This window comes from Sceloporus undulatus, chromosome 1 (genome assembly GCF_019175285.1).
Source record: "Sceloporus undulatus isolate JIND9_A2432 ecotype Alabama chromosome 1, SceUnd_v1.1, whole genome shotgun sequence".
Taxonomy (NCBI): Eukaryota; Metazoa; Chordata; class Lepidosauria; order Squamata; family Phrynosomatidae; genus Sceloporus; species Sceloporus undulatus.
Window position 1 is genome coordinate 318,432,145 of NC_056522.1, and position 16,183 is coordinate 318,448,327.

Sequence of the window (16,183 nt, forward strand, 5' to 3'; positions counted from 1 at the left end):
GCTTTTAACATAAGCTGTTTGCCTTTGGTTTCTAAAGCACCCCCCTTTTGTGGCTGTTTATGTTTATTCTTTCAGAATTTCTCTGGTGATGAGACAAGCAACTCTCTGTGTTTCCCTTTGCTTCACCTTCCAATTGGAGAAAGAGTAGAAATAACACATGTGAGTCCTGGTTACAAACATTTATTTTCTATATGCTTCTCTGTTACTATGGTGATACAGTAGATGGTGTGCAACATAGGAAGTAATGCAAAACAATCTTATACATGCCTACTAAAAATAAATCTGATCACATTTAGAAAGGCTTAGTCCTAGATAAATGAGGATAGAATTTTATAAATGATAGTATATTCATGCAAGTACTGTATGAAGGTAGAGACTGTTGGGGTGATGCAAACTAGGATATTGGATTCTCTTAGTTCTGTATATATGCTTTCTCTCATCCAACTTCAATTAGCTACAGTAGTTGTTTTTAATAGATGTTAGATGAAAAGATGGCAGCTTGAGTCATCACAGAAAAGGCAGAAGAACTCTCTGTGACCATTATGAGGTGAGCACAGATCCCAGTATTGTTATTTTCCTTTATTGTAGGCAATAAGTAAGCAGAGGTAACTTTCCAGGGCATCAGAGCACTAGCAACATATTCTAAGACATTAAAAAGTGATACCAAGTGGTTTGTCCAGGACAGAGACAAAAAAGTCCAAGCCAACAGTTAGGTCCCACAGTACAGGAGCAAATAATGCATCTTTTGGTGGCAGCAGCACATTTCAGTCTCTCCCCCACCCCCAAATGGCTTAGGCAAGCAACTCTGCAAGGGATGGGAACTATGAAGCAAATCACCAAATGCCTTAATAGAGAACAGTGGAATTTTTCCTGGTGATCTCACCAGCAGGATTGTAGGTAAAGAATCATTTCATCACACCCTACTTTATGCTGAATTATTGATTCTCACCAGTTGGACTGTGGGTAGAATACAGTAAATGTATCCTTTCCTCAATTATGCTGTGGTTTCATGACTATTTCATTATCATATATCCTAAAATTTACATGGCTCTAGACAGTTCTAGACAGACAAAAGCAGAATGAATTTTCATGATTGAGCATTCAATACTGTTAAATACTGTTAATTTTTTTTCTTTAAAAAAAGCAACAGACTTTACATGTGCTTTGCCCAAACCCCACTGAGGTTATCTGTCTGAAATTTCTTTAGGGTCTACTGGGTCTCCAAACTTTAGACAGATAATGACAAAAAAATAGCCATTTTTGATTTCTTAATGCAAGTCAAGTTCCAAGGTCAAGTAAAGTGCAAAGATATCAAGCTGAATACCAAAGTTAGGATAGTCTGAGCCATCATATTTTCCATCATGTATGGATGTGATAGCTGGACAGCAAAGAAAGCTGACAGAAAGAAAATCAACCCATTTGAGATATGGTGCTGCAGAAGAGTGCTAAAAATACTGTGGGTGGCCAAAAAACAAACAAATGGGTTTTAGAACAGATCAGGCCCAAAGTGCCCCTGGAAGTCAAGATGAGTAACTTAAGGCTGTCATATTCCAGCCACCTCATGTATAGAGATAACTCACTGGAAAAAACAATAATGTTAGGAAAGTTGGAAGGCCATAGAAGGAGAGGAAGACTACATATTAGATGGATGCACTCATTTAAGGAGACCATGGCCATAAGCCTACAGGATCTGAGCAGGGCAGTAGAGGACAGGGGGCTAGGAGGTTTCTCATTAATTGAGTTGAGGCTGACTCAAGGGCAGTTAACAACAAAAATCCAAGTCAATGAGGGAGGAGAAGGCGGGTTACAGACCGCCTATTTGGGGTGGGCTGTACCCGCCCCTTTCCCTGGTGTATCGGGGCCTCAGCTGTCAGAACGGCAGCCGCTGAGGCCCCGATCCGCCACTTTTCAGGCTGGGGGCAGATAACAAAACGCCACTTCCCCGCAGCCTGAAAAGGGGTGTCCTTGGGGCTTCAAGCCCCAAGGACACCCCGCAGCGGCGGGGAAGGGGAGAAAGGGGCCGCTTGGCCCCTTTCTCCCTTGTTTCGCTGGGCGCAGCCGTCTGAAGGCTGCACCCAGCGAAGCAAAGCGGTGCCACAAACCACGAAGGAGCTCCGAAACGGAGCTCCTTCCTGGTCCGTGGAAAGGGCTCACTAAGCGCCCTGGCGCGGACCGATGATGTCACGTCTGCGCCGCCCCGTATGGAGGCGGTGCGGTCGTGACATTGTCACGGCAGCCCCCATGTGGAAGGGGGGTGCCATTTTGTACAGACTCAGTCCGTACTAGGGTTAGGGGGGTGCGGAAGCACCGCACCTTCCTAACCCTAGTACGGACTGACTCCATACTTTAATGGCGGTGTGTAACCCGCCATAGTGATCTGGATCCCTGAATCTTCATTCAGATCTAGGCTCCTAACTGGATTGAGCTGGACCAAAATGGGCTCTGATCCAAATCAGGGACCTCATGCACAGTTCTAGTTTTCAATGTAGAATGTGTTCCTTTTACTGTCAAAATTCTTCCTTTTTCACCTTATAGGGGTAGTTTCACCTTTTAGGATATGCTGCTGTCTCATCTTTTTGTCTTGAGATCAACTCTGTTGAAGGAATGTTCCACCAAGGGTTCACTGAGATTTAGCTTTTTACTGCTGCACATCGGGTCATCAAAATGCTGCCTATGAGTCACTTGTGCCCTAGTGCAATATTTTAGGCTGCAAAGGAGGTGCTTTTTACCAAATATGGAAGTGATGTCTAGTCAGTGTGTAGTTCCTAGAAATTAGGAACCACTCTAACTCTAAGTGAAAGGGATTTCACCATACAAAAAAATTGTAGCTTTTTGTTATCATTTTAGTTTCACTTGCAAAATGTTTAGACTACATGTCCACACATGCAGGATCTTAGCCTAGACACCAATATCTTGATGTCTAGGCCAAGATCCTGCATTGTGGACATGTACTCTAAACATTTTGCATGTGGAACTAAAATGTGTCTCCCCCTTTCATCCCCTCCACAATTCACCTTTTAGTTACTGAGTGACAAGCAGAGAGTGAAGGGCATTGGAAAACTTCTGACTCTGTCCCAAAAGCCAGATGTAGTACTGTGACATCATATGCTGAGACCTCCATGGGCCTGGGAAGGAGCTGGTCATTGTGCAAGGTTCTTATTGGGCAGTAATAGTTTTGATACATGTCGGGGACAGAGATTAGAAAAAAATAATGTTTAGATTTTATTTATATCCCTTCTTTCTCCTAGCATAGGACCCTGAACTATCTATCCTATTTGTGGCCATGCTGGCTGCAGGATTTAAGGAATTTCTGTCCAAAAAGTAACATTTCCTAATTATAATTAAGGCATAGTGGATATTATCAAAAACCTACTTTTGCAGACCAATGTGTAGTAATCTGAAGTTACCGTATATCAGTGGTTCCCAACCTGTGGGTTGGGACCCCTTTGGGGGTTGAACGACCCTTTCACAGGGGTCGCCTAAGACCATTGGAAAACACATATTTGCATGTAGCGATGGAAAATAATTGTATGGTTGGGGGTCACCACAATATAAGGAACTGTATTAAAGGGTTGCGGCATTAGGAAGGTTGGGAACCACTGCCGTATATACTCATCCCCAGAATCCCAGGTCGACTTACTTATGGGTCAGTATGGTAATGTGATAGCAGCTCTTTCATATTTCCCCATGTGGTGCGGAGAGCAGTTTCTTTCTGTCTTGGGTGTTGGGTGACTGATTGCTGTTAAATCAACAAACAGCAGTCCCTCTACTGCTGTGCTGGCTGTCAGCTGCTATTTAGGGAGTGAAGGCTAAAACGTTGATGCAAAAAGGCTCAGTTAGAGTCCTTCTTGTTGCATGCACACTTACATACACTGAAGGAGCATCCAAGTTTTACCTTTGACTTATCCACAGATCATGGCAAAATCCATAATCCCCCCCCCCAAAACCCCACCCTTGACTTATAGGTTGACTTATAGTCGAGTATATATGGTAACCACATACATTTTCTCTTGCATGACTGTGGTATATCTTTGATTTCTATAATTTCTGCTTACAAATCTAATAAAACTGCAAATAATCACATAAAGGAGACTCATCTCATAGTTTATTATTGCTGTCAAGATAACAACATGCCTTGAAAATGATACAAATGCTGTAAACAAGTAAGAATTAATTATTTCTCTCTCTCTCTCTCTTTAAAGAACAAAGCATACAATATATTTGTGACAGCGGAAAACTGGTAAACCTACTTATTTATTCTGGGTACTTTGCAATATAATATTTAAATTCATACTTTTTAAATTATTTCAGAGAATGTATAAGTATCTTTCTGAAATAGCTTGAAGAGTGACAAATATGTAGCTTAATTCATTTCTCTCCATGCACCTAGGAAAAGATTTTTCAAATATGTTTAATTCCCCTCTCTTTTGCTGGCCAAGTACCCATGCACAACTGAAGTGTTGTGGGCTGGAAAGATCTTAGGAAAGCTACTTGTTTTGCATTACAAAATCATGAGAATGGGCTATCTTAGCTAGAGTTTTCTGGGAGCTGTCCCAGGTTCAATTGAAATTTATTTATTTATTTATTTATTTTTTGCACATATGCAAAATTTGGTACAGTTTCTAATTTTGTCATTTAAATTTGGAAAATGATTTTTAAAATGTGAACTCACATTTGAATGTAGAGTTTTACTTCCACATTCAATATGTTTTAGATTAACTGCCAACTCTTGGCTTTACCTTGGAGAATAATCAAATATGGAATACCATCAAACTGTTACCTATTTGCTTTTGACTACAAAGTCTGGATTCAAGATTCGCTACAAGTAGTGCTTCATTATAATAAATAAATAAATATATAAATAATAGTAACAACCCATTATTTCTCAGCTTCCATTCCGCATTAATAAAGTATGAATGACAGTGACCTATTTAGGGAGGTGTCTACACTGGCAAGAAACCTCATACTCAGCTGTAGCTGCAGCATAGTTTCCCAGTCAGTGATTCTGATAACGCTACACTCACTGTGGCAAGCTCTAAATAACTGAGAAAAAAAAGTAAAGAAAAAGTCAGCCCCACAATTATCACGTGTCCTATAGAGTGAAGTATTTCCAGCCACACGGCCATGTCCACACCACTGATCTGGAGTTTCCAGGCAAACAAAGGGTAAAACAATGTTCTTCTTTCTCCGGATTCTTGGAGAAAAATCTCATATTGTCTGCACATCCTGAGGAGTGTTGTGTGGACAGTTAGCAGTCACTACAGGGTGAATGCAGGATTTCCCACTGGTGTAGACAAACCCTAAAAAACTATTATAAGGCTGTGTGACAGAAAGATTAAGAGACATTTTGTAAACTAGAAGACATACACTAATATAATTATCATTATATATTCTTGATGCAACATCCAATCAACTGTAATGGAAATTATGCAGTGCATTTTGGGAGCAGTGATTTGGGCCATAAATTAGGGGAGAAGATGTTCAAATAAGTTCTTTCCCCAATAGTTCATTGAGAGAAGCTCAAATGACTTTGCTCCCCAAGGTTTTCTCAAAATTATTTCCTGGGGCTCCTGATGTTGAATATGACTATAGTGTTTGCTTTCAGTCACTTGGGGATCTAAGAGTTGTAGTCCAAAAATTACTTTTCAAGCTCTGGTGGGCAGTATCTCTATCCATTGTATACACATGAAGGGCCACTTATTTTATTAGCTGTTATCTGCAGTCTTCAGATTAAAAGGTAGCATACAAATACAGACAGTAAATCTTAATATGTTGTTATTTTCATAGACTAATGCTTGGACAATGAATGTTTGGCTGCTCAGATTTATGGTGAGTGCCTTTGTCATTCAGCCAGGAGGACCTTGATGTGCGTTTGGGATTTGATCTCTGTCCTGAAGAGCAGGATTTTATCTGCAAGCGCAAGAAATATGTTGCTGCTGCTTTGAAAAATGTTCTTCATTTAAAAGAAGACCTGCAGGATGATGAGGTATGGCCTCTAAAACAAGGTAAAAGATGGAAAGAAACTGGCAGTGATAGATGTATATCACCACACACAGGTGCATTATATACCCTTAGGCCCGGGATTGCAAGAGTAACGTTTCCACCAAGAGATGTCCTTAATTATGCCATGTGGTACTTACTCTGTATTTCCGCTTCTGTGTTCTAGTGCTCTCATTTTATAAGCAAATCCTATGGGTTATTCCAAGGTAGTTAGATTGTATTTCCAATTAAAAATTTGGTTTCTACCAACCTCCTAGGTGTTGCTACAATCTTTAAAAAATACCATTAGACATATAATAATAATAATTTTTAATTTGTTTTATTTATATACCGCTATTCCAAAGATCATAGCGGTGAACAGCAAGTAAGCTAATTAGCAAGTAAGCTAATTTGCCCCCAACAGTCTGGGTACTCATTTTAGCGACCTCAGAAGGATGCAACCCTGAGTCGAGGTTTTGTGAAGCTTTGGAAGTGATGACAGTATCTTCATAAGAATACAAATCTTTCTACATTTCTTTTCCTAATACACTTAAATTAAGTCATGAGAAAACAGATTAAGATAATTGTTCACTTCAGCATATATTACATTTTGAAATGGTATTTGTGTTTGTGCAGTTATTGAAGAAGAATCTAGTGCTGCACAGAATCATATATATTGTCTTTTGTTTAGGTTCCAATAGTAGCTGTGATGACAACTGCAGGTGGTGTCAGATCCATGACAGCAATGTACGGTAGCCTATTAGGTCTCCAGAAGCTGAATCTCTTAGACTGCATTTCATATGTAACTGGCTTATCAGGCACAACATGGTAAGGAGAACATAAATACAACAATGAAAAGAATATACCTAGGTTTCAATGAGAGATTCTTTTCTAAGACTTTTCTAATCAGGGATATCTATCAGAATTGTCTGATCAGAGCTGTTGGCCAAAAAAACACCTTGAAGGCCTTGGTTGCCCACCCCAGAATTTAACAAAAAACAAACCTAATTTCTAATGGCACATTAAATATCCCACACATCTGTTTCTAGTCTCTTTCACTATCCTAGTCACCCTCCGCTGGACATATTGTACTTTGGCAACATCCTTGCCAAAGAACTGGGCAAAATACTAAATTTCTCACAATCTGGTCTGAGCACTCTGGCTATATTAATGCAACCTAGGATTGCATTAAGATTGCATTAAACCCCACCCCCCACCCCCCGAGGCTAAAGGGAAAAGACCTGAGCTTGAGAAAGTTACTTTTAGGATTACAACTCTCAGAATGGATGAAATGATAAATGAACTAAACTAAAAAACATGCAGATGAAATAGTGTGGCCCCATTACAACTACAAATGCCTATTAACAGCATTAATGAAATAGTAATGAATTAATGAAAGTAAGGAAGTAATGAAAAAGAAAGTTCCAGAAAAGAGGCATATATATATTTATGGTAAACTGGGCTCCATGTTGAGAGCCAATAGAAATGGCATAAAATATACTGCAATAGGTTTGCTGGTCTTGATAATATGTGTGTGTGTGTGTGTGTGTGTGTGTGTGAAAGAGAGAGAGAGAGTGTGACAGAGAACATTGTATGTTGCTAAGGAATCTTTAGGAACCTCATATTTCCAATGGAGTAACATACTTTTCTCTGAAATTTGCATCAGTTTACCAAACTCCTTTGAGCCAAGCAGATGGCTGTAAAGAACCTGACTTCCTTTACCTGGAAATGGTGGTATATGCAAAGCAGCGAGGAGAATTTGTACCCTAGTTTTGCCTCCATAAATTTTTGATCAGCACAGATTTCTGATAAAACCCATTGAAGTGCTTGGCAGGACATTACAGATGACTGAGCTTCTCAAGCAATTACTTGATCCTGGTAATAAATACTCTCCTGGTGAATAGGCTGAGATAACTTGTCAAGTCAGCTTTACATTTTACCCCTTTTAATTCATTTTTCTAGGACTATGATTAATTTATATGGTGATGCAAACTGGACGAAGAGGAATCTGGAAGAAACAATCAGTGATGTTCGGAAACATGTGATGAAAAATAAACTGTGTTGTTTTTCTGGAGAGAAACTAAAATACTATGAAAAGGAAATGTGTCAGAGGTATCAAGAAGGCCATAATGTGTCTTTTTCAGATTTATGGGGACTCATTCTTGAATCCATGTTGACTGATGAGGTAACATACATATTTTTTCACCTTTAAAAATACATAATTCAATTTGATTCAGCATCTCCAGCACTGAGGGAGAAGGAGAAAGGGAGCTTGTCTTACCAGGTCTTTTGGCAGCAAAAGCAGTGATTGTAGAATCCAGTACAGGTTTGTAACAAGTACCGTATATACTCGACTATAAGTTGACCTCATGTATAAGTCGAGGGCAAGATTTTGGGCCAAAATTATGGATTTTGCTATGACCCGTGGATAAGTCGAGGGTAAAATTTAGGGGCATATAACAAAGGATCTAAAGGATGAAGCAAAGCAAAATAATGTCAAAGAACTTATTAAATTCCAGCAGACATAACTCTATGTGCTTATTCTTCAGACTGGGTGGATGAGAGAGTGGGAGGGGGGGGGTTCAGTGCTTCACATATTATAATTTTGCTTTCCATCAGGAGATGGTTCCTTCTTTTAAATAAGAGTTGAAGTACAGTACTCACACTGCCCCGTGGATAAGTCGACTCAGGTTTTTGGGGTCAATTTTTTGACCTAATTTTCTAGACTTATACATGAGTATATACAGTAAGTTTATAGCATGGGGCTTGGAGAACGGGAACAGAGCAGAACGGAAGGGAAGGAAACAGGAAGGGAATGGAATGGGGGGGAATGCATGTTATCGCATGGGAAAACGCCGCTGATGCCACTGCGAGTCCCCAATCTGTTCCCCGTCTGTCCCACAGCAGCCGATTTTGAAGAATTGTTCAGAATCGTTCTTCAAAATTGGCTGCTGTGGGATGGATGGGGAATGGAATTGGGGATTCCTGACAACATGAGCGGCATTCTCCCATGTATTCCATTCCACTCCATTCCCGTTCTCCAAGCCCCGTGCAATAAACTTAAAGGTTTCAGTCAGTCCAGTGCATCAGGTTTGAAGGTCAAATCAGAAAGAGTAGTGCAGGTTTGAGGAAAGATCTTAGGCAACAAGTAATCTATCAAGGTTCAAGACAACAGCAAGGCATTTCTCGAGGCACATAGGATCATTGTCAACCATGGTGGGCCAAGGGAAGTGCTGGGATATTTATCAAGGTCTCACAGGTGCTCTCAGATAGCAGCCTGCTTCCTACTTAAGTGCAGAGAATGTCACTGTGTCTCTTTATCCTGGCATCTCTCTGTGAGAGTAGGTACTGGTAAATGTAGCTCAGGTAAAGGGAAACTTTGCTTCTGGGAACTTGGTCTTGGTACCGGCTGCAGGCTTACTTCCAGATGCTGTTGGAGTGGTTGCAGTCCTGGAATGTCCCCTGGGCTCTCAGCCTCTTCCTCAGAGAACATGCCTGACTCCTGGAGGCAGGGCATAACAAAAGTAGAACTTGCATTGAAAGACAGATTCCTAACATTAAACACAGTGCTCTCACTATAGTATCATACTATCTCAGCAGGGTCTATACTTTTCACTCTTTCAAAAGATGCATGTGGTTGGTGAATTTCTGTTGGGAGAGATAGTTGATATTTGTAGCTCACTGATGTTTTCAATACAGGGTTGGGTTACTAAATTTTGTAAAATAGAGTACAAAACTGATAATGTGGTAGTCATGCTCTGGCACCCAGAGGATTGCACTGGCTGATTTTTTGCTCCTCCATAGCTGCAGAATGCTTCAGTGCCCCATTGTTGATGGGATGACCAGAAATAATTTTGCATCACTCCTAGCCACCTTCTGGGTTATTTGGATTGGGGTTGTCAGAGTGAAAACTGGAGAGAATGTCTGTCCCTTTAATCATTGTGTAGAAAAGGGGATTTCAGCAGGTGCTGCTTGTTAACAGGTTGCACGACAAGCAATACCTGCTGAGATTCTCTCTTCTACACATCCTTTAAAGAGATAGGAGCCATCTACAGTTTTCATTTTGGCATCTCTACTCTGGATATAATAGAGAAGAAAGAATGTTAGGTATGTTGAACTATTATTAAGTCAAACCTTCATTCTGAATTTGGTCCATAAAATTATATAATAACAGTGAAGATACTGTAGGGATATGCTACTGTGCAGTGCTGCTAGTGTATGGATATGCTCTTTAGGGGGGAAGCCCTTATGCACTGTATCATGTGATAATAAGAATCTGTATTTTTTCTTAGTAGAAACCATAGAACAGCACTGAACCACTGTTACAACCTACCATTTGAACGTTCCAGACTGTAATAGTTATATATGGCCTAATAAGCAATCATGGACACAAGAAATTTCTCTTGTATGGTTGAGCATAAAGGAAACAAGAGAGCATAAATACCTAAGAGATCTGTGCATCTTGATAATCGTCTTTCAGTGTAAATCTTCCATGGAAATGTAGATTGATAGTGATCTGAACTACTAATTTTTTGAGCATTATAGACATTATCTTCCATATCATTCCCCTTTCCAGTACAATAAAAGATATGGCAATATAACATAAAACCTTTTTGTCTTCATGTGCCTTTATATTAAAAGCAATAATAATTAAATATCAAAACACTGAAAGTAATAATACGCTAACTGGAAAATCCAGTTACTAGTCCCAACTAAATCACTGAATAAATGGGAAGTCAAAACTTATGTAAGCATTGAGTCAGTGTACCCAATGAATCAACTGAACCTTGGACCCATTGTATCGGTGGATGCCCATAAAATCAGTGGGATGTATGTGTTGAAATACCAGATTCCCCTTGATTCAGTGGGTCCACCCTAATTGTCAGAAGAAATTGGATTTGGGCCAGTATGTTTTATCACAAGAAAAAAATATTTATATTTTACAGAAATCAAATAGAAATTAGTGTTTTTGGTATGAGGCATTTATCAATGCAGAAAAAAGGAAGTTATTCTAAAAATTGGATTATTCAGCATTCAGATGGAAATAGATTTAGTAGTCCATATGTTTGACAGGTCCTTTCTGATTTTCTCTCTCTCTCTCTCTCTCTCTCTCTCTCTTTTTTTGGTAATTGTTATTTTGTTTCAAACAGCCAGATCCCCGAAAGCTCTCAGATCAACAGCAGGCAATAAATATGGGTCAGAACCCTCTTCCCATCTATCTTGGTCTCAATGTGAGGGAAAGGTATAGCACTCTAGATTTTAAAGGTAAGATTTAGGCAATTACATGTTGAAGCTTATCATATGCATGCTAATTCAGCTTACCTCTATCTGGTTTAAAATTTAATTTGGGCAGCATCCAAATAAATAAATAAATATTTTTAAATTTCTATCCTACTTTTTGCCAGGCAATCAAAGTGGCATACAACAAGCTAAATTACACCCATATATACATAATGCCACCCACAAAACAAAATTAAACAATATAAGATTAAAAACTAAGATGCTAAAACCAGAATAACCCAATAGCCATGGGCAGGTTCGACAGATGGGAAGTCTTATTCGTGGCTGAGTATTTTATTCTGGGAAGGCCTGCCGGAAGAGAACCATTTAAATGGCTTTTTAAAAGCTCTCTAGATTGGTAATTTGACGGATCTTGTCCGGCAGGCCATTCCATAAATTGGGAGCAGATGCAGAAAATGCCCTCTGGGAGGTCGCCGTCAATCTGGTCTTTACAGGCTGTAGTAAATTCCTCCCAGAGGACCTGAGTGTACAGGGCGGGTTGTATGGAAGCAGGCGATCCCTTAGATAGCTTGGGTCCAAGCCATGTAGGGCTTTAAAGGTGATAACCAACACCTTGTACTGTGCCCAGAAACTGATAGGCAGCCAGTGGAGTGACTTCAGTATTGGTGTTATATGGTCACTCCTGGCTGTTCCTGTGACCAACCTGGCTGCCATATTCTGTACCAACTGGAGTTTCTGGAGTAGGCACAAGCATAACCCCATGTAGAGTGCATTGCAAAAGTCAAGTCTTGAGGTTACCAGCACATGTACTACGGTTTCTAGGTAGGGTTGCCATCCCTGGGGACCTCCAAAACGGGAGAAATGTAGGACATAGTTTTAAAATGTAGGACTTTTTTTGGGTTTCCTGGCCAGGAAATTAAAAAAAAAAGTCCTACATTTTTAAACCTTGTCCAAGGCCTCGCTGGGGTCTGGGAGACAGCATCTCCCAAGCCCCAGCGAGGCCTTGGAGGACTCTGCGATCGCGGAGCCCCAGCCAGGGCCTAGCTAGGGCTTGGGAGGAAGCGTCCTCCAAGCCCCCGCCAAGCCTGGAGGACTCTGTGATCGCGGAGCCCCAGCCAGGGCCTAGCTGGGGCTTGGGAGGAAGCGTCCTCCAAGCCCCAGCCAGGCCTGGGAGGACTCCGCGATCGCGGAACCCCAGCCAGGGCCTCGGGGGGGGGGAATCCCGGGGGAATCCCCCGCCTCCCCGCGCACCGGCGCCACCTTCCCCCGCCTCCTCTCCCCCTCCCCGCACAGAGGAGATGCTGCCTCCTTCCACCTTCGCCTCCTCCGCGCGGCCTGGGGGAGAGGGGGCGGAGGAGGAGGGTGGCGCGGGCGCACGGGGAGGCACTGCCTCCAGCTTCGCCTCCTGCGCCCCAGGCAGGCCTCGCTGCCCTCTTCTTCCTCCCCGCCTCCCCGAGATGGAGGAGGAGGGCAGCGAGGCCTGCCAGGGGCGCAGCAACCCAGGCTGCAACCGGGGGGCTCCCGGTTTTGGGGCTGCACCCGTGCCGGGAGGGGCCCCGGGCCCCCAAAATCGGGAAGTACCCGGTTGCAGCCGGGTTATGGCAAGCCTATTTCTAGGTCATCCTGTTCCAGGAAAGGGCGCAGCTAGTGTATCAGCTTAAGCTGATAACAGGCGCTCTTGACCATCGCATTCACCTGATTCCTCACCTGAAGCGATGGGTCAAGAAGCACCTGCAGACTGCGAACACAGTCCTTCGAGGAGAGCATGAGCCCCTCTAGGACTGGAGCTTGCAGCCCAATACCTGGTTTGAGGGCCCCCATCGTAAGTACCTCCGTTTTGTCTGGATTCAACTTGAGCTTGTTTTCCGTCATCCAATCCATTACTGCATGAAGACACCGGTTGAGGGGAGAGATGCCATCTGTTGTCGCTGATGACCGGGACACGGAGAAATATATTTGGGTGTCATCAGCATACTGATAACACCCAGCCCCATATCCACGGATGATTTCTCCCAGAGACTTCATATAAATGAAGGACAGGGGACAGGATGGTGCCTTGAGGGACACCACAATTAAGCTCTATTTTTGAAGAGCAACTGTCCCCGAGCATCACCCTCTGGAGCCTGCCCAAGAGGAAGGAGTGGAACCACTGCAACGCAGTGCCTCCAATTCCTAACTCTCTCAGGCGTTCCAGGAGGATGTTGTGGTCTATTGTATCGAATGCCGCTGAGTGGTCTAGCAGCACCAACAGGGTCACGCTCCCTCGTGGCTCTTTTTAGATCTGGGAGTTTTCTGAGTTAAGAAAATGGCTGCTGGAGTGGTTCTGGAAGTGCAGATGGACACAGGTTGTATTTGGGTTGCAAATTAAGCAGTAAAAACCATCTGATAACATCAGAATACTGTCCGAATTAAATTTTAAACTGGATAGAGGTAAGCAGAGTTAATATGCATGTGATAAGCTTTGTTGTTTCTTCTTCTCCGGCTCCACTTCTCCACCACTTCCTCTTCCTTTTCCTTCACACTGTTATCCTTCCATTTTCATTAAAAATAACACTCACAGTGGCTAACAATTACACAAAATTAAATAAAAGTTTAAAATATACTGAAAACAGTTTGAAAACCTCTTTTGAAGGTTGAGTGTCAGAAGGCATAAGAAGAAGTTTCTAACTGACCTTTTCTTACTAACATATGCTACATGCTAAAAATCCTGCAAGATGAATATATGCCAATATATTTATATATATTAATGCGGGTGCACACATTCTTGTGTGTATATGTGAGTGTGTGTACATGCATATATAGCTATTTGAAAATGTCTTTTTAGCACCATAACTTAAATACATGAAATCTGAAACCTGGTGTGCAAGGTAAAAGGACTCCAGGGCTGTGCCTTTGGCAGTTATATGGTTTGTAAAAGGCATTACTGTAATTAATTTCAACATGCCAGTGTGTTTAAAGGCTGCTATACCATTTGCAGTCACTGGGTGATAGGCTTTCCTAAGCTGTAGAAAGGTTTGTAGTCAGTAAAGTCAGGGTGATCAGATGGCCTAACTGCAAAGGAGGACAAGGCACTGCAAAATGTAGGACATTAAAGAAGACTGTAGGGCATTACCAAATAAAACCTAAAAACCCTCATAAAATATAAATTTATCTTTCTTAGTCATGCTTCAAATGGAGAACTTTTGGAATTCCTTCTGGACAGAAGGCTGAAATGTAGGACATGTCCTGGTAAAGAACTATGCCTAGTCACCCTGGTAAAGTATATTCTTCTGACAACTAGTGTGGTATAATAGTTTGAGTGTCAGACTGTTACCCTGGTCTTCCAGGGTTTGATTCAGACATGGAAGCCCACTGGGTGACACATACTCTCAGCCCCAGAAAATCCAGTGCTAGGTTCGTCTTAGGGCTGCCATAAGCCAAAAATGATTTGAAGGTACACAGACACAACAAACGTGTACTCTGAAGCTATAGGGGAGTAGTCTGAGGGACAGAGTTGTACAGCGGTCCCATTCATAGCCACAGGCTGGGCAGAACCCTGTCAGGCAGGGAAGAAGCTGCAGGCATGTACCACAGCTGGTGGACAGGCTTAGGAGCCCTAGTAACTTTACTCAAACAGAGGGTTGCCAGGTGAAATAAGGAACAGGGCTTGTATCCCTTTAATGGTTGTGCAGAAAAGGAAATTTCAACAAGTGACAAACAACCATTAAATGTACAGAAGTCCTGCCTCTTATTTCACCCAGCAACCCTATTCAAACAAGGGAACATATCCCATTAATAAAAATATCGCCACCTAACTAGTCGGGATGCTGCCACCCGGATGCATACTGGGTTGAAGCCTTGGCCAGCCAGCCAGTTTTTGAAGTCAGAAGCTCCCCAGCTTTGAAAAAGTGCTGGCTGAGTGAGGCTTCAACCTGGGATGGATCTGGGTGGTGGCATCCCAGCTAGATAGGCAGCGATTTAGGTATGATATCATCCGGGAACATCCTGGATCCTGAATTCAAGCCAGAAGAGGTAAAACAGCTTATTTGTTATTGGGATAAGCTCCAAGTTTACCAGAGTTTAGCCATTTCTGTCTGTTGCATAGCTTCAGCGTAGCAGACTAAGGGTTATTCCAATTTATGCAAAGTTATATACTTATCCCAGTTTGGGTGTGTGGTTGTGAGGAGTTGCTGGAGATGGAATATTTCCTTCTCATAACTTTATTAAGGCCTGAGACAGATGGGCAAGAAGCAGCGTGCCTGCCCCGGTTCTCGGGTTCTGGAGTGTGCAACAGCCACATTCTCCGGAACCCTAGAACGTGCCACCGCCACCGCCATCACGGCAGCCTCCCGCACCTCTGCACACCGTGCTTGTGTCATAGACGCATCACAGTGAGCCAATGGCACATTGATGATGTCATCCGTGCGTGCCAAGAAGAACCCGGGACAGAGCATGGTTTGGCTGTTCTGGTGCCCCTAAGGAGGAAAACTGGGTGCCTCCATCCTGCCCTTTTGGGGCGGTCTGGAGAGCCCCCAAGTTTACTTATCATAGGGTCCAAGTCCATATGTGGGTATTTCCACCACCAGCAGCACAGGGACGTAGCTAGGATTTTAGGAAGGGGGAGGGGTCCAGACTAAGTGCCATCATTATAATGGGGCTTGGGTGCGGCGGCGGCGCAGCAGCACACACCATTCATTTTTCTAATGGAAGGGGGGGGTCCGGACCCCAAGAAATCCCCCCCCCCGGCTACGTCCCTGAGCAGCAGTAACTTCCAGCCTCTGACTCCCTAGAGGAATTGTGTGGGGGATCAGGGAAGAGAGGAAAGGTCAGGAAATATTCCACCAATCAACTCTTTAAGTTAATTCATCTTTGGATTGAAGCTAGAAAGAATAACTGTCAAAATCAGTTTTGTTTTGAAACTCTAATAGATTTCTTGGAGCATTTGCAAGAAATGAATAATAAATAATAGCTTCATTTACTGCAG

At 42.4% G+C, this 16,183-nt stretch overlaps 1 protein-coding gene across 1 annotated transcript in view; it reads left to right on the plus strand.

Moving 5' to 3' along the window:
* LOC121926755 (cytosolic phospholipase A2 epsilon-like) overlaps nucleotides 1-16,183 on the plus strand; it is a 48,862-nt gene that overhangs the window by 24,352 nt on the left and 8,327 nt on the right. Inside the window, exons 9-14 of the mRNA XM_042460002.1 lie at nucleotides 76-159; nucleotides 4,203-4,240; nucleotides 5,851-5,986; nucleotides 6,671-6,807; nucleotides 7,942-8,164; nucleotides 11,130-11,244. Coding sequence (XP_042315936.1) covers nucleotides 76-159; nucleotides 4,203-4,240; nucleotides 5,851-5,986; nucleotides 6,671-6,807; nucleotides 7,942-8,164; nucleotides 11,130-11,244 — 733 coding nt within the window. The remainder of the gene's footprint in view (nucleotides 1-75; nucleotides 160-4,202; nucleotides 4,241-5,850; nucleotides 5,987-6,670; nucleotides 6,808-7,941; nucleotides 8,165-11,129; nucleotides 11,245-16,183) is intronic.